General features: G+C 52.7%; 6 protein-coding genes across 6 annotated transcripts; 4 read left to right on the top strand and 2 right to left on the bottom strand.

The window, feature by feature from the left end:
* Positions 1 to 2,311: 2,311 nt before the first annotated feature.
* LRP88_07055 (uncharacterized protein) lies at positions 2,312 to 2,679 on the top strand (the record flags this gene model as incomplete). The annotated part of the gene is made up of 2 exons (XM_083243592.1): positions 2,312 to 2,408; positions 2,471 to 2,679. 2 exons carry the CDS (start codon positions 2,312 to 2,314, stop codon positions 2,677 to 2,679), a joined length of 306 nt encoding a protein of 101 aa, XP_083100816.1.
* Positions 2,680 to 3,590: 911 nt separating this feature from the next.
* Positions 3,591 to 4,436, top strand: LRP88_07054 (mitochondrial carrier domain-containing protein; the record flags this gene model as incomplete). Its single annotated transcript, XM_083243591.1, has 1 exon — positions 3,591 to 4,436. The coding sequence occupies one exon, from the start codon at positions 3,591 to 3,593 to the stop codon at positions 4,434 to 4,436; it is 846 nt and encodes a 281-aa protein (XP_083100815.1).
* A 268-nt stretch (positions 4,437 to 4,704) lies between these two features.
* Positions 4,705 to 8,142, bottom strand: LRP88_07053 (uncharacterized protein; the record flags this gene model as incomplete). The annotated part of the gene is made up of 6 exons (XM_083243590.1): positions 4,705 to 4,938; positions 4,993 to 6,197; positions 6,250 to 6,430; positions 6,507 to 7,833; positions 7,901 to 7,982; positions 8,109 to 8,142. 6 exons carry the CDS (start codon positions 8,140 to 8,142, stop codon positions 4,705 to 4,707), a joined length of 3,063 nt encoding a protein of 1,020 aa, XP_083100814.1.
* Positions 8,143 to 11,432: 3,290 nt separating this feature from the next.
* Positions 11,433 to 13,260, bottom strand: LRP88_07052 (ATP-dependent RNA helicase HAS1; the record flags this gene model as incomplete). The annotated part of the gene is made up of 2 exons (XM_083243589.1): positions 11,433 to 11,927; positions 11,977 to 13,260. The coding sequence occupies 2 exons, from the start codon at positions 13,258 to 13,260 to the stop codon at positions 11,433 to 11,435; spliced, it is 1,779 nt and encodes a 592-aa protein (XP_083100813.1).
* Positions 13,261 to 14,294: 1,034 nt separating this feature from the next.
* On the top strand, positions 14,295 to 16,127 carry LRP88_07051 (KH domain-containing protein; the record flags this gene model as incomplete). The annotated part of the gene is made up of 4 exons (XM_083243588.1): positions 14,295 to 14,340; positions 14,393 to 15,765; positions 15,818 to 15,962; positions 16,018 to 16,127. The coding sequence occupies 4 exons, from the start codon at positions 14,295 to 14,297 to the stop codon at positions 16,125 to 16,127; spliced, it is 1,674 nt and encodes a 557-aa protein (XP_083100812.1).
* Positions 16,128 to 17,669: 1,542 nt separating this feature from the next.
* Positions 17,670 to 18,545, top strand: LRP88_07050 (uncharacterized protein; the record flags this gene model as incomplete). The annotated part of the gene is made up of 2 exons (XM_083243587.1): positions 17,670 to 18,179; positions 18,291 to 18,545. The coding sequence occupies 2 exons, from the start codon at positions 17,670 to 17,672 to the stop codon at positions 18,543 to 18,545; spliced, it is 765 nt and encodes a 254-aa protein (XP_083100811.1).
* Between the last annotated feature and the right edge of the window lie 912 nt (positions 18,546 to 19,457).

The following is a 19,457-nucleotide window of genomic DNA, read 5'->3' as shown; positions in this document are numbered from 1 at the left end:
ACGGTTCCGGACCACCCTGCGTCACTGCAGGGTTGGCCCGCGTGTCGCCTCTCCGGAGGTGCATCTTGAACTGTAAACTATGTCCATTCGTTCTTGGCAACTGTTCATCTTGGCGGGCACACCGAACGGCCGGGGCTTGATTTTTGGCATCATCTTCTCTTACGGGCTGGGTTCCTCGAGGCTGTGGATCTCCGCTTGACGCGGTGGTCCTCGCTGTTGGCTCCAACACTACGACAACCACGACTACCACATCCATCACTCACATTTCTACCTCACCTGTACAAACATCCTTAATCAACATACCCCCCTTGTTTCAACCGACAAGTTTCAATGAGGATACAACTGGCGCGGCATGAGAAAGATCGATACCATTTTCGGCTTGGGTCACTTCTGTTTTTTGCAACAAATCAAATACCTAGGGTTTGGGTGTCCGCCTCGCAAGCTGAGGCTGTCTGACACGAACGGGGCGTTTTTTTAATCCGCGGAGTTTGCATTTCAAGACGACATTGCATCGGTGTTTGACGGCACGCGGACGGGATTCTGATTTCGGCATGGGCGACTGTTTTGCTTTTACACAAAAGGGACGCAGGGTTGGCGTCCCTATACTAACCAAAATGTCTTCTCCTCATCGCGGTCATGGGTTCATGAAGTCATCAAGAAGAAAAAGAACAACATAGAAGGAGTGCTTTTCACGAGCGGGGTCTTTACGGGTGTTTTGATCGGTCGCATCTGGGAAATATCTTTTGGGCGGGGTGGTCAGGATCGGATTGAGACGAACGGTGTCGGTGCTTTGCAACAACAACTACTACAACAATGCCATCCCTTTGAAGGGGGATGGAAAATCTGGGAAACCATCGGGGAGTTGGTCGAATTTTCGGTTTGATCCCGCTGCTGCAAATGAACGGGAAAAAGGTCCATTTCTGCCCATTTTCATCCTTCTTTGTACCATTCTGGGACAGCCTATATATTTGTCCTCTTTTTCTGTTTCTGTTTTCTTACTTGATATTGGTCGGGCTTCTTGAGCGGAATGGACGTGGGCTCATCTTGCTTTGGGGGGACGGAGTGCTTGGGAGCGTTGCTTGGCTTGCTTGCTTGGCCTGTCTCGTCTCATCCAGGGAAGACGGCTTTTTCTTTACTTGTTACATGTTTGTCTCGCCTTCGCAAGCATCTGGAGTGTTGGGTGGTGGGAAATGACATGATCAGAATCAGTTAAGTTTAGTTGCTGGGATGGTTTTTGGGATTACGGAGGCCCTCGTGCCTGGTTTTGCACTGCAGCGGTAGACTGCAATGTGTGGCTATTGTTAACTGGGTATTGGCGCTGTCTGGTTGCGACGACGCGGCTTCAGAGCTGCGAGACGAGAATACACGATTGTTCAAACATTCGATGCCTTCTATTTGCTGTGAATTTGAACTGTGACTTGATCCTCACTGTAACTGTTTACTGACTTGCGTATGCGTAATGGTTTTGCATGTGTTGGTGTTGTGAAAATAAAAGACATTTGAAGATGAAGAGTATTATCATATCCCCTCTAAAGGAATCCACAAAGGGAAAATGAATAAAATAACACATGAAAATAGGTAAAGTTTATTTTTATTAGAATGAATATCTCTCCATCATGTTATTATTATCTTCATGAGCTCTGAGAGGAGCTCTGAGAGGAGCCTGAGCTTAACCTTGCCCCCTTTGGTGTCTCGTGGAGCACGAGGTTTGACATCAGCAGCCAAGCAATTCATCAGGCCATTACGGAGTGATGGATTAACAATTGATCTGGCCAATGGCTTTCGTAATTAAACAAGGGATCAACCTCTGGAAAGATACTCCTTGCCTGGCTTTGGAGCAATTGCTTGCTCGAACATGTTCATCCCCCACATGTCAAAACCAAGCTTTCCATCATCGCGATCATTGTAGAAAAACGCCCTCAATTAGCGTCGGCGCTCAACAAAAAAAAAAGAACTCAAATACATCACTGAATCGAAGCTTCCATTATCCTCGGTAACAATTACGATCGATCTGTCCTCGATTGGCCCGAGCTAACTCCATGGGAATGAGGGAAACATGAAGAGTGACGATGATGGTGACGTCACGGACGTGTAAAGTCCCCTCTCTCCACCGAAGACGTAAAGAATGCGCCCGGAGAAAGAGGTATTAAGCTTGGATGGCTGCCGCCTCATTGCTGCAGATGATTATTCCTTCTCTTCTTCATATTCATTGTTAATTGCACCTTAATTCGCCCTTTCGGAGATAATCCCGACGTACAACACACGCGACGTACATACAAGCAACTTCAAGATGATGTCAGCGAGGTCCATCATGACAATGCGCTCGGCGCACGCCAGCAGGGTCGTCCTAGGACGAGGCTTCTTCATCTCAACCTCTTCACGATTCGGACTCAAGGAGTCATCGACGCGTACGTTTTCCCCATGCCACTCTTCACAAACGCGCCGCTGACAATGTCGACACCCTAAGCAGAAACAGACTTTGACAAGCACAAGCAAGACTCCCTCGCAAAGCAAAAGAAGGGAACAGGCCACTGGAAGCCCGAGCTCGCGTCCGACAGCGAAGAGGCCATCAAGGCGGACCGGTCGGCTAACGAGCCTGCCAAGGATTTGCAGGAGAGGACCAAGAGGGCTGCTGAGGAGACGGCCAAGGCTGGGACGAGCATGAGGGATAACATGTGAAGTGGAGTTATTGGGGACCACCAAGGTTGTTCACAGGGTCTGCCGGAGTTGGAGGTTGCAATGCATGCAGGTCTGAATTGAATCACCTTTGATCATGTACCTGAGCACACATCACACATGTCTTGTCGTTTTGGTCATTGAGGGACAGTTGATCCACACGATTATTGAGCATTGGAGGGCATTGTCATGTTGGTTTGCCTTTAATGGAACCAGACCTCTATTCTTCATGGCGTGACATGGTATTTCATTGGTGTATGGCAAGCTCAATTGCGCAAGGCTTCTCAGATCGCCAATAGCTTTGGGTGCTTGTAAATAAGATGCCAACCACCACCGTCATTCGCCGGAACAAGGAATAGCAAACTGGAATATCGCTCTCGATTTAATATAATATGGATGAAGAAAGTAGACATTAAGGGAGAGAAACCGGGTATTTAACGCACCATTGAGGTTGTCTTTGGCTTTCTCGTGCGCATCTGGTAATGCTTTCACACAGGGGCATTCTTGTCACAGAGTGGACGAAGTGGATTGCAAAGTCGAATCCCTCGCAATCTTCTTGTCCTGATATCGAGATATAGTCTCTCAACTTGGTAAATTAGCTAAACAGGCATCAAAAATATCTTGTCACTATATGTAATTGGTTAATCACCTCTCAAACAAGACATTTCGCCCAAAAAGCTCGTCATGGCTCTCTCCTCCAGGGTAAGGCAATGCCAACGCAACACTCCCACTTTTATCGATAAGCAACCCCTCACTAGCTCGAACCTCGATCTCAATTTATCTCCTCGCCGGTCTCGGTGATAACCTCCGAGGAATCCGTCCCAACCTCCGCCTCTGCGCTTCTTCTCCTCCTCTCGGGGCTTCTCCAGCCCTCCCCTCCTCCTTAGGACAACAACTCCTCGGTCGTAGTCGCCATGTCGACTCCTCACCCGTCCTTCCAGTCCGCCCTCCTCGCCGGTGCGCTCGCCGGCACCACTGTCGACCTCTCCCTCTTCCCTCTCGATACCCTCAAGACTCGTCTACAGTCTTCGGCCGGCTTCTTCCCCTCGGGCGGTTTCCATGGTATCTACCGCGGTATCGGATCTGCCATTGTCGGATCTGCCCCTGGGGCTGCTTTCTTCTTCTGCACCTACGAGGGTGTCAAGGGTCTGCTCGCGAGGAAGGGTGATGATACTCCCGTGTCGAGGTGGAGGGATCCCCTCATCCATATGGCCGCTGCTAGCGCTGGAGAGATAGCTGCTTGTGCCGTGCGAGTTCCGACAGAGGTCGTCAAGCAACGTGCCCAGGCCGGTCATCACGGCGGTTCCTCAGGCGCAGCTATCCGTGCTATTCTCTCCAAATACTCGACCCACGGCTTCGTCTCCATGTGGCGCGAGCTATACCGTGGCTGGGGCATCACTGTCTTCCGCGAGGTGCCATTCACCGTGATTCAGTTTCCCTTGTGGGAGGCCATGAAAGCCTGGGGTCGCCGCCGTCGTGGTGGCCGTGAGGTTACTGGAGCTGAGAGTGCCCTCTACGGCAGCATGGCGGGCGGATTTTCAGCAGCACTTACGACACCACTGGATGTGCTCAAGACAAGAGTTATGTTGTCCAAGGAGAGAGTTTCAGTTGCAGAGATCTTTGGCCGCATGGCGCGTGAGGAGGGTATCCGGCCATTCTTTGCTGGTATTGCTCCTCGCGTGACATGGATCTCGATCGGAGGCGCCATCTTCCTGGGAAGCTACCAATGGGCCATCAACACCATGTCTGGTCTGACATGAGACTAGATCATGCTCAAAATTCCGTTTAGACCTATACCTGTATGATATGACGCATCAAGCAAGGAGTCAAGAGAAGGGTTCGATGGTATAAAATGGGGAATAGATGCTTGTTTTTCGCGCTAATGCTATCTACTACGCCTCAAGGGCATCTGACCTCTGTATATAAATGTATATACGATAAATCAACTCGCTGGGGATATATCAAAACGGGCTCCTGAGGGCCGACTACTCCTCTGTTCAACACCCGACAACCAATGGGTTGTGCTGATCAGGTAGCTGGAGTCTGCGGCTGAGCCGGCGCCTGTGCCTGGGCATTGTTGTCTGTCTCTTCCGTAGCCGAGCTTTCCTGAGTTTCCTCAGGCTCAGCCGGTTTCGGTTCTGGTGGGGGAGGGAAAGGTCGAATCTCCTTCTTGCCATTGGTCTTGTAGTAGAGGACGATGTCGTTACCTCCTTTCCAGAGATGGGTTCTGAGGGTGGCCAGAGTCGTAACGGGAGATAGAAGCTGAACAATGTTAGCATCAACTCCGCCACAAGAGTCAAAATAAACTTGACTTACTTGATCGTTGCAGTACAGCTCCAAGTACTCCTCTGGCTTGAGCGTCTCCTCCTCACCCTCCTCCAGTGGAGGCTCAACCCTCTCGGCAATGTATGCGAGAATCTTCCTGACCCGTAGCATGCGATTTGCATTTAGTCTGTTGTTACCGTCCGTGGCAGTGATGGCAATCAGACTGTCGTCCATCGGATGCAGAACGAACGATACCTTGACCGGTTCCTTGATGGGCACCTGGTTGTGTAGGAGCACCTCACCAAGCCACATGGGTGCCTTCTGCTCAATAAGGTCTGCGTCCTTGCCAATATCTTCCACTGTGCCCTGGTAGAGGTTTGCGCTACCGCCCGACGTCTCCTCCTGAATCACCACCTTGGTTCCCGGAGGAAGCTTCAACACGGGTGTATCGTTAGGCAGGCTAGGTGTCACGCTCGTCTCGACTACCTTTTCAGGAGTTTCGACCAGTTGCCGGTCGTACCCTTGCCGGATTTTCTGAATTACGCCGAGGAAGCTGTCGTCAACCTCCTTTTCCTTCTCATGAACCGAAGAGGACTCGGATTCCTCTGCTTTCTCCTCCACAATCGCCGGCTTCTCCTGTGTCGCCTGCGACGCCGAACGCGCGAGCTTCTTGGTGCCAAACGACATCCTAAACTTTTTCTTACCGAAAGGCGTGCTTGGGGATTTTGTACTGTCGGCCCTCTCTTTGTCACCGTCCATAGACTTCTTCGAATCCGCATTGTCCTTATCCTTGTCCTGCCCCGGGACCGACACCAGACTTGCCGCCTTAACAGCCGATTCGAGCATTTGCAAAGGGCTTGTGAAATAGTCTTCCTTCTCTGTTGATGGTCGACTGACGTGTGATGCTCTCTTCTCTATAGGACTCATGGGGCTTGAAGCAGCGTCCTCAGGGACACCGGGCAAGCTGTTAGGGCCCGACATGATGCTGGGGCCCGGTGTTGCCAGGCCAATACCGAAGCCGGGAGTGTTTGGGTACAGGTTCGGCTTGGGCGTCACTTGATCGGCATTGTCCCAGTCTGGTACTGCTGGCTTCGGCAAGGATATTGATAGCGGTGCAGCATCAGGGGCAGAGGCAGCCGCTGCCTGTCTCGCCTCGACACCTTCGTTGATGGTTTGACGGTATGCCTCGTCTCGCCTGATTTCTTCGTCGATGAGGTCGGCAAAGAGATATCGAAGGATCCATTTTCCGAGGCTTACTGCGTGAGGGTCAGTCTTGTTCAGTTGCCAAATTTGTGCAATAATACTTACTTCTCTGGTCCTCTCGAAACTCACTCGTGTCTGGTAGCTCGAGCTCGTCGGCATATACTTCAGCATCGAAGCAGTTGAATGGCTCTAGCACTACAGTGAGATTGCCTGAACTGAGATCGATTGAGCACCACGGTGCTACAGCCTCCACAGTGTTGACGATGTGTTCTACATCTTCCAAATGCTGTTTTCCAAAACTTTGAATGGGTTTGCACTACAGCAGTTAGCAAAAATCACTGGCAAAGAGTTGTATAGCAAACCTTGATAAGATCCCACAGAAGAACGTCTCCGGCAGTATCCAATGTCAGAACTCGTCTCCTATCGTTGAGCAATCTATGCTTAAGCAGACCAAACTGACCCTCGATGGTCTCTTCGGGCTGATCATGTATAGGCTTAACTTCAGGCTCTGATTGGTCTAGAACAACCTCTGACCCCTTGCGTGCAGTGTTTTCCGTGATAGTGTTGGAATCGGGGTCTGGAGCGCTACGTGAAGGCATTGTGGCTGCTGCTGAGATGCGCAGGATGGAATCGGCAGGGATCTCCTTCTTCGACGTCCCATTAACAGTCGGAGGAGAGGCCTCACGTGGCCTGCTTGAGGCATTGGACGTGGCCCTATGATGTCGGAATGACTCTGGAAGCTGGATGTTGACACTGGTATCAATATCCTCCCATCTGTTGATCGAGGACCTGTTTGTCGCAGTCCAGATATGACCACCGGCGGCAACAACTTTGCCCACGCCAATATGATCCTGTGCCACAGCAAGACTGAGACCGTCGTCCATATCCTCGAGACTACCCCGTACATCGGTCTTGGCCACAAGGCCTGAACGATCGGAACTGTAGAAAACGCCTAGTCTAGGATCGTCTGAGAAGAGCGACCAAACACTTTCGTCGTGCATGGTAAAGGTGTACATGCATCGACCATTCTTGACACTCCACAACTTGATCGTCTTGTCGGCACTAGCACTCAGGATCGTATCGCCAGCGTCGTCAATAAGAATGGCGCGGATGTTGTCGACATGGCCAACGAGTTTGGAGACCTTTGAACCTGTTCGGGGATCGTACAGGCGTATAGTCTTCTCGGGGCCACCACTAGCCATAATGTTCCGGCCAACTCGAAGAGCATATACCGAGCCTTTTTCGGCAATTTCCTCACCTTTGACATCGATCTCGAGCGTCTTGCCTGCACCATTGAGATCCCATAGACAAATCTTGCGATCAAGACCACCGGAAGCGATCCAGTTCAAGCCCATGTCCTGGGGCGGGGTTGTCACACATTTGACGTAGTCGGCATGCTCGCCTATCGTGACAGCGCGCGTATTATCCTCCCCCGAGTAGGGTCGCCAGACCTTGACAGTAAGGTCGGAAGAGCCAGAGACGAGGGCGGTATTATTATGGGCGAGGGCAATATCGTTGATCCAGTGCATATGGGCGTGTGTTTGGGCGCGGAACTTGGTCGTGTGCTTGGGCTTTTTGTCGTCCTTCTTTTCGTCCGAGGCGGGGGTCGAGTCGACGGCATCACTGCGGCCTTTGAGGTCGAGGTTCAGATCCCAAGCGCATACAATGCCGTCTCGGCCACCCGAGTAACTGAGCGGAACATGATATTAGTTCCAGGCCTAGAGGTGGCTGGGGGGATTGCGAGGAGAGAGCTCACAGAATGGCGTTGTCAGTGTCGACCGCGAGGCCATTGACACCAAGTCGATGACCGCCAGCGGAGGCTTTGGCGTTCTCGAGGACTGCAGCGCATGTTAGGACTCGGAACCAGCTCGTCTAGCGCATCCATCGGTTTGAAGCCGATTCCAGGGCCTTGTCTCGGCGAGCGGGGTCGCTGCAAGCTGGGAGACGCTGGGAGGAGCTCTCACCATAGCTGATTCTCTGGCGAGCCTTCTTAGCCATGGCGTCACTGGAGAGACCAGACGGTCAAGCATGCGCCGGGGGGCGGAAGAAGGTAACACAAGCGGCGGGAGGGTGCAGTAAGAGGCGAACACGGGACGGGGTGGTAATCGTATTATGAATTTTCGAGCGCGCGGTGGGAAGATGGTGATGATTGCGGGATGTGGAAGCTCGAAAGTGGAGGAACCGAAGACATGGCTGGGCTGGGCGCAATCCAATGTGGATGGTGGATGGCTAGCTCCAAGTGCCTGCCCAGGTGGCACCTGCCTCCGCGGGCCTGCAGGCGGTGGGCAGGAACATCCCAGGATGTTTTAGTACCTCTACCTGGGCTACTGGCCTGGAGGCAGGTAGAAAGTGGGCAAAATCTGCCTATATTCAGGCCCTTGACAGGGCTGTTGGGCCGTCGAACCGCCTGCCCTCACCTCCAGTTGGCAGCCGACCCTCCATGGTTGCTAATTAGGGCAGGTAAGACCTCGTGAGTCTGGGGGAAGGAATCCATTAATCCAGGATGGGAACCTGGAACCTGGACAGCTCTGGATGCAACGCAACATTGGATGGATGGCCAGCCTTGGACCCCTTGAACCCCTGTTGCTCACTCGCTAGAATCAAACTCCGAGGTCCAGGTCTGGGTCCAGTCCAGTCAGCTCCAGGGCGGGGATGGATCATGCCGGAGTTTGCTTCTGCCCCCCCGCCAGCTCGCCAACGGCCGGCGGGGCCTAGCGCGGCCTTAAGGTGCGTCCTTCGTCCATCACCTGTCTTTCATTTGGCGGGCTGGATTTTTCATCCCAAGTCCACTCCTGTTCTAGAAGAAGTGGACGAACGACATGGGGCACGAGGGCTTGATTGCTTGCAGCGTCATCTCACGGGATGTTTCACAGCCAAGTTCCCTGTTGCTGCAGATTGCCGGCACTAGCAGGAGGAGAGTCTGTAGAACTTGTACTTGCTGCGGGTTGTCGGCGGAGGCTGATGTTGAGGTGGGCATCAAGTATATCAATTCGGCTGAGTGAGAGTGGCCAACTAATTCTATACGCAAAGTGTCAAATATGTGCCTCTAGGAACTGCCATTGTCCTGTCCTTATCGTCCTGTCTCGAGACTCTAGAGGCTTCCTGTTCTACTCATTACCTAATCGACCGGATCCCTCTCAACTATCCGAAAGTCCGTCTGCCTTTTGTTCTCCGTCTTGATCTCCGTTTACCGGCGGACACTCATCTCCCGTATCGCGTGCTCACTGGCAGACGCAGCATCCAACGCCGCACCACCTGGTCGACTTCCAGCGCCCGGTCTTACCCTCGCACTGAGCGCAATCGTCCTCGACCTTGGTGATGTCTTCACGTCTGCCGGGGCAGTCGTCTTTGTAGCATCGCGTGTTGCCACGCAGAACGCGGTGGCCACAGCGGTGCTCGATTATAACCTTGGTGCACATTGAGGTGGTAGCTCTTTGCACCTGAAGATTGTCTATGGTTGTGTGAGTCAGATCGACAGCCAAGAAGAGGAGAGACATACGAATTATTTCAGCTCAATGCTGAAGATGAATAGATCACGTATGTGCCAAGCGGTGATGTGAATCGCTTCAAAGTCTTGATGCAGATGATGAGCAGGTTGTATGCCAAGTCCAACAATTCATGATCGGCTGCTGCGCTTTTGTGTAGGGTCCAGGCGCGAGAGAAAGGCAACTGGTACAAGTCCAATATGATGACTTGAATGTGAGGTGATGGATGGAAAGATGGTGGTTCAGATGGCTTCTGTCAGCTCAGCCTGATTCTTTCCAAGGCACGCATAATCAATATGTAAAATCGAACGGGGAAAACGGGGGGGAACGGCCGGCAGTTATGTGTGCTGCAAGCCATGCGACACCTCGTAACAGCCTCCCCTCACCAGAGCTATTGAGCCTCAGCTATTAACCCCCCCGGGAAGGGACAAAAAAAAGTGACGTGGACTCGGACTCAAGGAGCGAGCTTGAAGCCCGTGACGCGGCCCGGACCAATAAGTGAATCTCGCTGTGGTGGTGGCCTCGTGCCCGATGACTTTGGCGTTTGCCGAGCCCTCCGGTTGGATACGAGCAGCCCGTTGCTCGCCTTCTTTGACTTTTCTGTCTTGGCCAAGGGAAGTTTACGAGATTGTTGACCTTGTTGGTGGGTTGATCTGGTGCTACGATTGAAATGTCACGCCAATGGCAAATGAAAGCCCGTTGTTTTCCATTAAACATATGCTATTTAAGTTGTTCTAAGATTGAGTTCTCCATGAGGTGTCCTAAAGCTCCAAAACTGCTGCCCATCGCTGGTACCATGTCTTGGCACTACTCACCATCTACAAAACTCCATTATCCTGAATTTGGCCATCAAGTATATCCTCTTTGCTGAACGGAACCAAGAGCGGGGTTGCGTCTGTACTGCATCACACCACCGGCAATTTATATCGAGTCGCGTCTTAATGTCTTGACTGCCATTGCACTTCAATTGCTGGCCGCACCGTATGACACGCCTGACCTTGGAATGGCCACAGATGTAGACATCGACGAGTCGGATGCACATGGTGATGCTATTAGTTTCGGCGTAATCTAGAAAGTGAAGAAAGCTTTGGATAAAGGACATAATATATAATTCTTTCACTAGAGAGGTACAAGGTCTGAACTGGGTCAATGTTCTTAGAACGTGATGTCGAATCAGGTTAAAACAAACTGCTTGTCAATCTCATGAAAGAACAGGACAAAGAGATCTTGAGTTATGGAACACGGGCATTATGTCGCGTGGCCATCTGATTAAAGCGCCATCTTGCCAACCTTCTCAGATGGTTTCTCTGGTTTGGCTGCCTTGCATCAGTTGAGCTGGCTTCAAGGAAAAGAATGAAATTGGAACTAAGTTTCTATGTCACTAGAAAATGACTGCTTGAAAGAATGCGATTCTTAGACGTGGTCTACTTGCTGACCCCATGATGATCTGCAGAAGCTGCCTACACAACCACGACTCTACCCTCTCTTGTATCTCGATCCTCAAGGCATTGAGTGTAATTGGATGTGAACATGTCCCACCAATCATGCAACTAGTTGCTGTAGTCAATTGCCCAAAGCACGCCCCGAACATCCCTGAACAAATGCGGACAAGACATGGGGTCTGAAAGTGAATACAGCACAACATGGACACAGGACACTAAAGGGCAACGAAACATCATGGCTATGATGCGACCGAATCTAGGTAGGTACAATCATTACATTTTGCATACCCTAACGCCGTGCTAAGAGTCTTCCAACCGGCCTACTCTAACATCTTCTGACTTTTATAGTTGTACCCGCATTCTACCTGGTAAACTTGCCGCCTCGGCCCTGTCGAGGCTGGCTGCCGTACGCCCTGCGACCCTGGTTCTTCTTGTCCCTGCTCATGCTGGCGCCGAGTGTGATCTCCACTCGGGGAGGCACCGAGAAGCCAAAGCTCTTGGCCACCTTAGTCAAGTCCAGTTTGTTGATGTCAAAGACGCTGCGCAGTGAGTGCGAGGCGTATGCGTGCAGGTAGCTGCGGTAACCGTCCTTGGCGCTCTTGTTCAGGTAGTAGTTCTGGCTGATGAGCTTCTCGAGCTGAGACTGCACGTTTTGGATCTTCTTGGGGAAGTCAAACTCGACGACGGGGACACGGGCCGCCTTGAGGTGGGAGAGGAAGCCGACTTCGCTAGGCTGGAGGAACATGAGGGATCGGCCCTTGGAGTTGCTGCCTCGAGCGGTACGACCGACACGGTGGATGTAGTCGCGAGGGTCATCCGGAGGGTCGAACTGGACGATCCAGTCAACGGCAGGAATCTGTCGCGGATTAGTAAACTGTCAAGAATATTTCTCTAGTAATACTTACATCGAGGCCACGGGCGGCAACATCAGTGCAGATCAAAGTGCCCTGCTTGGCGTTGCAGAACTCGAAGAAGGTGTTAGTTCGCTTCTGCTGCTTCTGCTTGCCGTGGAGGTCGAGGACGGGAAGATCGATGTAGTTGAGCAACTCGGCATGGTACTTGACACACGCGCAACTGCTGAAGAAGACAATGACCTTCTTCTTAATGTTGCGCTTCAAGAACGAAAACAGAAGAAGGAATCGTCTGTCGGCTTCGCAGATAACGTAGCCCTGCTCAAGACCCTCGACTGTGCTGAACTGCTTCTCCTCGTCCACGTTGATGTACAGAGGGCCGGGACGCAGCGAGATGCGCGCCAAGTCCTCGACCTTGGTCGTCTGAGTGGCAGAGAAGAGCATGGTCTGTCGGTCCTCCTTGGGAAGGATCTTGATGATCTGTCGCATTTCGTCCTCGAAACCAATCTCGAGAATCCGGTCCGCCTCGTCAATGACAAGAGACTTGAGGTTCTTGAAAACGAAGGGGGTATTTTGCAAGTGATCGAGCAGTCGTCCAGGAGTAGCGATGATAAGGTTGACACCCTTGGAAAGCTTCTCAGCCTCGGCGCGACGGTTTGCGCCTCCAATAACGATGCCGTATGTTTGCGAGTGGTGAGCCATGAGCTCGCGGGCAACACCAAAGATCTGAAGCGCCAGCTCACGAGTGGGAGAGACGACAATGACACCGGTTCCGTTGCGGGGCTTGAATCGGAGAGCGCTCAGCATCTCAACGACAGGGATCAAGAAAGCCAGAGTCTTTCCAGAACCAGTCTTGGCAGCTCCGAGGACGTCGCGACCAGCCAGCGAAGGAGGAATACCTCTCCTTTGAATCTCCGTCATCTTGGTGAAGCCCATCTCCTTGATCGCCTTCATAGTCTTGTCGGAAAGTTTCAACTCGTCGAACGATTGAGCTTCGGCACCGGCGACGGGAGGTAATGTGAGCTGTCCACCGTCGGGGAGATCTGTGTTGTCCTCCTTGGCATCATCATCCTCCTCCTCCTCCTCCTCCTCCTCATCTCCCGACTTGGCATCATCCTCTTCCTCGTCGGCTTCGTCACTCTCTTCGTTGTCCTCTACCTCGTCCTCATCTTCCTCGTCGCTGGAAGACTCGATCTCGGGTTCTTCGCGGGGCTCAGGTTCGGCGCGCTTGACTTTCTTTGACTTTTGAGGAACACTGGGGGCAGACTTCTTTCCGTTGGTCGCCTTGACACCATTGGCGTCCTTGAACTTGCGCTTCTTGCTTCCAGTGAAATCCATCTTGGTTGCGCGTGCGGTGGTGATTTGCAACTACTCTCCTCGCCCAGCTCTGTTGGAAATATTTTCTTATCGCAAAAAAAAGTCCTGGATAACGCATACAAGTTTTTCCGTTCCTCTTCCATTAGGGCGGAAGGAGCGAATAAGGTTACAACAATTCCCCTTCTGCTGAGTGACCCTCCCCGCAGTGGACCAGCGGCAAATGTTGCGTTGCGCTTGCCTATTCTGTGCTAGCGCTGTGTCCCTTAAGACGCAGAAACCAAAACCAATACCTGCGGGCTGGGTCAGGTGATTTGCCAAAATGTGCAAGTGAGAACCGTAGAGAAGCCAGACATTGAAGATACAAAAGTACTATGCGAAAATCAATAGTGAGAGTAACCATGCAGTCTCTTTGACGTAATCATGAGTCAAGTGATTAAGTGCCCAGGTCAAAGCTCAAAGGAGGTCGGAGCAGTTGACAATATCAACCGGTGAGGCCCTCCAAAGGGAGCAGGGCGACCAGGGCTATCGCCAGGCGCTATTTCCAATTATAGTTTAGTGCGCAGTCACGCCGCCTCAGCAAAATGGAAGGCTGCACTGCAAGGTACCTACCTCGAGCGCTGGCTGGGTCGTCTCGACTATTCCTTCCCACTCAGATTTCCTTCCTCCGTCACCTGCCCGCGCTCAACCTCCCCAAGACATCAACCGCGAGCGCAAACCGCACACTCCTTTAGCATCGCGGCAGTGTGAACCTTCAATAGGCGACCGTACCATCTTGTCCGCGACACGTTGCCGTCTGTGCACGCCTTCTTCTCGGTCCGCGCAAAGTCTTTGACCTCATTGCCATCTACGAAAATTGTGACCCCGGCAGATCCGTCGACTGTTTGCGATCATCTATACTGAGCGTCTTTGTTTCGCTGTCGCCTTTGTCTGCCCTTCCAGCTCGAGGCCTTGCTATTAATTCTTCTCACCTCGCCGAGTCGCCTGCCGTTTACTCGCGTGCTCCATCAGCCACACAATACTCTCAGCTTCACTCTTCTGCTTTACCGATCGCACAAATGGCGGAACCACGCCCTGACATCCAGAGTATTCTGGCCGCGCTTGGTACGTTCCTCAGACTCGCCTGTATGAAGTTTTCTGACTGACTTGTTCGCAGCGTCGCAGCGCCCACCAGCAACGACCCCTACCCAGACTCCTCCTGGCGCACCCAGCCAGGCCTACCCCCCACCCGCGTCCACTCAACCCGCGTCCGCATACCAACCGCCCCCTCCTGGCGCCAGCAACTATGGCGCTCCTGGATACAGTGGCCTACCCGCCCCAGCATCGAGCGGAAACGTCGACCTGAGCTCGATCCGACCGGTCAACTCTGGCACCATGAGCATTGCCGATGCTATTGCCCAAGCCAAGGCGTTCGCGGCCGAGAAGGGTGTGGCGTCCTACGATCGCCCGCTCGTTTACGCCTCTGACTCGCGAGGCCCCGATCGAGGCTACAAACGGTCGAGATCGCGATCTCCCGCTCGGGATGAGTTTCGCGATGGCGTGAACCCATACCGCGATGAACGACGTGGCGACCGTGGGGGTCATGGTCGGAACTACGATCGGGATCGCTCTTATTCCCCCGGCCCCCGTGGTCGAAATTTCTCTCCTCGAGGAGGAAACGGACGGGAGAGGTCTCCCCTCCGAGGGGGTGATGACAATTCCGAAACTATTCAAATCGAATCAAGCCTTGTCGGTCTTATCATCGGTCGACAGGGAGAAAACCTCCGACGTATCGAAGCCGAGTCGAACTGCCGAGTTCAATTCTTGACCTCTACCGACGGCGGTCCATTCCGACAATGCAAGATTTCTGGCCCACGACATCGTCGGGCCGAGGTGAAGGAAGCTATCAACCGGATTATCGACGATAGTGGAATGGGTGCCCTTAACCGCCCTGACAAGCCTCGTGATCCCAACAAGGGCGGCGCAGCGGCTCTTCGAGAGGGAGAAGATCATATGCAGATCATGGTCCCTGATCGCACTGTTGGATTGATTATCGGACGTGGCGGCGAAACCATTCGGGACCTCCAGGAACGATCAGGCTGCCACATCAACATTGTAGGCGAGTCAAAGAGCGTGAACGGACTACGACCTGTCAACCTCATCGGCACCCGCGAGGCGGCTGCTCGAGCGAAGGACTTTATCATGGAGATTGTCGACAGCGACAGCCGGGGAGATGCGCCCGCTGCTAAGAGGATGGGAGGAGGAGGAGGTGGTGGTGGTGGCCGACATGATGGTCCTCCACGAGACATTGGCGGCGCCGGTGGCCCCGACAAGATCAACGACTCGATCTACGTGCCTTCTGATGCAGTAGGTATGATTATAGGCAAGGGTGGTGAAACTATCCGTGAGATGCAAAACAGCACCGGGTGCAAGATCAATGTTGCACAGTCAACAAATCCTGGCGAAACTCAGAGGGAGATTGCCTTGATTGGCACGCGCGATAGCATTGCTCGAGCCAAGCAAGCCATTGATGAAAAGGTGGACGCTGTGGTAAGTGATGGATACATGCCTGATGTTTGTAACGTAACTGACAGTTTGACAGCGCCAGAAGGGAAGTGGAGGCCGTGGCGGCGGCCGTGGACACCAGGACCTCGACCGGCCGAACTACTCTCAACAGGGATCCGGTGCTCCTACTAACCAGCCTGCTCCAGCAGCTTCAGGTGACGAGCAAGATCCTTATGCCCAATGTAAGCTACTCCTCGCTCCATTTACTTGTAGGATCAGCAACTAACAAGACGACAGACGGTGGCTACCAGAACTACGTGGCGCTCTGGTATCAGTCCCTGATGTACCAGCAGCAACAGGGCGGACAAGGCGCCCCCCCTGCCGGGGCTCCTGCACCTGGGGCATAGTGATGTCCTGTTGGCAACTGCACGCTCTCATGCTTGGGTGACCTTGATCGAGCTCTCTTCCGCAATGCCGCGGACTGAGTGCACCATCTGAGATGCCTGGTTTGATTGACGTCGATGCATCCTTCTGACGCCCTTTGACTCTTCTCTGGACTGCTCCTCAGAGTCTGTTGACGAGACCCACGACTGTACAGCACCCCTATTCGTTTCTTGAGGATCCCTTCGACTCAAGGTCCAGACTCTTTGATGACGTATACCATTTGACCCGACCATTGACGACATTAATACTGAGGTTCATGAGCGGGGACGACGTCCATGGTTGTCCTGCTTTGGCCTCGCTCGTTCTTACATTGCCGAAAACTCAAGCAGATGCTGAATGCCTCCACGGATGAGGACCCCGGCCTCTCTACAGTTGACGGCTCTCCTTCCAAACCACAGACAAACAAGCATGATGGACGCGGGAATGCCGACCTTGGCAACTCACAACTAACGCGTTGGTGATGACTCGCGACCTCTGATGCACCTCGGACATGAGCATGACGTACATCCTGAAAGCTGCGACTCTAGTCGTGGTGTTTCTTGCCTTGAGGCAGTGAGCCAAGTTTTTGATTGGATTCATTTCATGACATGACGTTTGAGCTTGTGCCTCGTGAGCTTGCAAGCCATCGCCACAAAGCTCAGAACCTGGAACGGTTCAGTTGTGTCTATCTGCTGGCCCCTTTTCGAAGCGACCGACTCGACTCGTCTCGTGCGTCTTGGATGATACAAACGTGTCTTCTCTTGCAAGTGGATTCATCGTTTCTATACCTATGTACCTATGCGTCTTGCCTCGTCGTCGTCATCTGCATCTGCATCTGCCCTCTCGCTATCGTCTGCGTTTTCTTCGGGTTTTGACCTTAGCTCCACGACCCGTATCTGACATTGCATGCATGCCATGAGGAAGGGAATGTATACATGTACTTTTGGTGGCGGTGGGGGAACGGAGTTGGGGATTTGATTGCCTTGTACATCAGTTGACTTGCTTGCTTAGCATAGGCTTTATATACAACCGGATTTATCCAGCTCACATTGTCGTTGCCGTGAAGTTTGTGTTTTCAGGGTGATGTCTAACTATACGACTTGATTGATACGGATCTCAGATAAACTCCATATCTATCGACTTGTGTCTCTGCCACTCGGAGTAGGTACCTGGAGAAGCGCCTTCCCAGCTGGGCAACACTCACTTGCCTGCCTCTCTGGTCAAGTAGGCACGTTGGGACAAACTGTTAATGATTACTCTTCCTTTCTACTTGCAAGACATTGACCCGCATGAGCAACCTCAGATAAGCAAACCTCCAGTCTTTATTTACGGTGTCAACTTGAACATCTTTGTTATCACAGCACTTGTCGCCGCTCGTTACGCCTATCCTTATACTACGGCATTCTTTTACTCGCACTCGTTATTCGCTATCCGCCATGTCTGAGCCCAACCCCGAGAATGGACCAAACAACGAGGATGCCCATGACTGGTCGCAAATGGATTAGGAAACCGCTGATGAAGCACAAATGGAAGAATACGCGCAAGACCTCATGCGCGACCTGGACGAGGATGCTTCTGAGATTGAGCACACGCCTGACGAAGATGACTCGGAGAACGCTTACACGCCCAACGACGATGCCACAGTTGATGAGCACACACCTGACGGAGACGTCCCAGAGAATGTTAACGCACCCGACGAGGTTGCCCCGCCTGCACCAACGACGCCTGATGGACCTATCCAGCAACACCCTTTGCCTCCACCGGTGGATGCCATGGACTTGAACAATGAACATATTGCAAACCGCTGGGGTCCTGTGGCAGCAAGGCGGATGGCTGAAGTAGAACGATTGATGGACGATGAGTTCAGGGATTTCCTTCGCCGGCGATCAGGGCCATACATACACCGGCCTCGAGATGTTGCGGCCAGGCGCAACAGGGCCAGCTTTACGGCTGAGCTTATCAACTTCGCTGTCAACCATGACAACGCCCCTAACCCGAATTTTGAGCCCATATCAAACCGAGTTCGGCTCAGGGCGGTCAGTAGATACCGGTGCCAGACCTGCCATCGCTGGACGGGTAGAACGAGGGCCACCAGAACTGAACGCATCATATGGGTATCCAGCGCATCTTGCTACTACTGTGCCTAGACGGTATCGTGGTCACTTGCCACCGACGAAACATCCGATTTGAGGCAGACTCTGGCCAACGTTGAAGATCATGTGCGATCGGGGCGAGACGAGTTTCAAAGAGAACGGGATGAAGCCCAGGAGAGAGCAGAAATCTTGCGCCACAGAAGGGTGGCAAACGAAGCCAACACTGAGAGACGTGTGAGGGAGCTCCAATACTACAGGCGGGGTGGACCCGAAATTTATCTTGCCTTTTTCGAAGGCGTTGAGGGATAGCTTTGGGGATGAGGAAGTGTTAGAGAGCGACGTGTATGGGAGTCGAGGTATCCATGTTGAAGCGTGGGGTTTGGGAATGTGATAGGATGGTTTGAGTAGAATGGAATAGAACAGCGCAATGTGATATCATTTTGATAATATGCGGTTCAACGGAACTTGAGATGGGAAGTATAGGAGTTGAGGCATCCCTCCTTAACCCTCAGCACTAAGTCGAGTAGCCCTGACTTCTAGCCTTGCTGGGGAGAAGCTTAAGCCATACACTTATATTGGCGGTTATGATAGGGACGATGCTACTGGAGGCAGAGCCATAGCCCTTAGTCTTCATCTCATCTAGTCTCTTCTCATCTCGGTGTGTCTGGTGCACGGCCAGCACAGTAATCAGCACTGATGTTTTGGAGTCTGCAGTGGCGCCTCACCTGGTGTTGAACCACGACCTGTACAGTACCATTGAGTACCGTGCACCTCATCTACTGCAAAGACGATCGCCAAAGATAGCACTGGCGTGATCAAGTGGTCCAAGAGCTAGCGGCGCCTGGGACATCCGTATTGGAGCTGGTCTGGTGTAACCAAACACCAGGCACACACCGCAGGGCGGAAGCTGGCTGCCGGGGGAGGAGGCTAGGGGGGTCCGGGTACCAGTAAAAAGGATGGGCGGGCAAAACGGGATCCCGCTCTAGGGAGGCGGGCGTTGCCTTGTTGGCTTGGGAGGGACGGTTGGCGCTGATCGTTGAGATGCCGATGCCTCGGCCGGGTAGTCTCTTGGGGTAGCAGGGGGTGACGAGTGTTGTGTAACACGAGGGCGGATATTTTGAGCATGGATATATGAGATGTCATGTTGGATAGGTACAGCATTGGAGTTGCTAGACGAGTACAGTACTGTAACGGTGATGAGCAATCATGTCAGGGCCATCA

This window comes from Fusarium phalaenopsidis (genome assembly GCF_050370095.1).
Source record: "Fusarium phalaenopsidis strain FUZ10S chromosome Unknown contig_32298, whole genome shotgun sequence".
Lineage (NCBI taxonomy): Eukaryota > Fungi > Ascomycota > Sordariomycetes > Hypocreales > Nectriaceae > Fusarium > Fusarium phalaenopsidis.
Note: the sequence above shows the minus strand (reverse complement) of the source record. Positions and strands in the feature narration are given on the sequence as shown.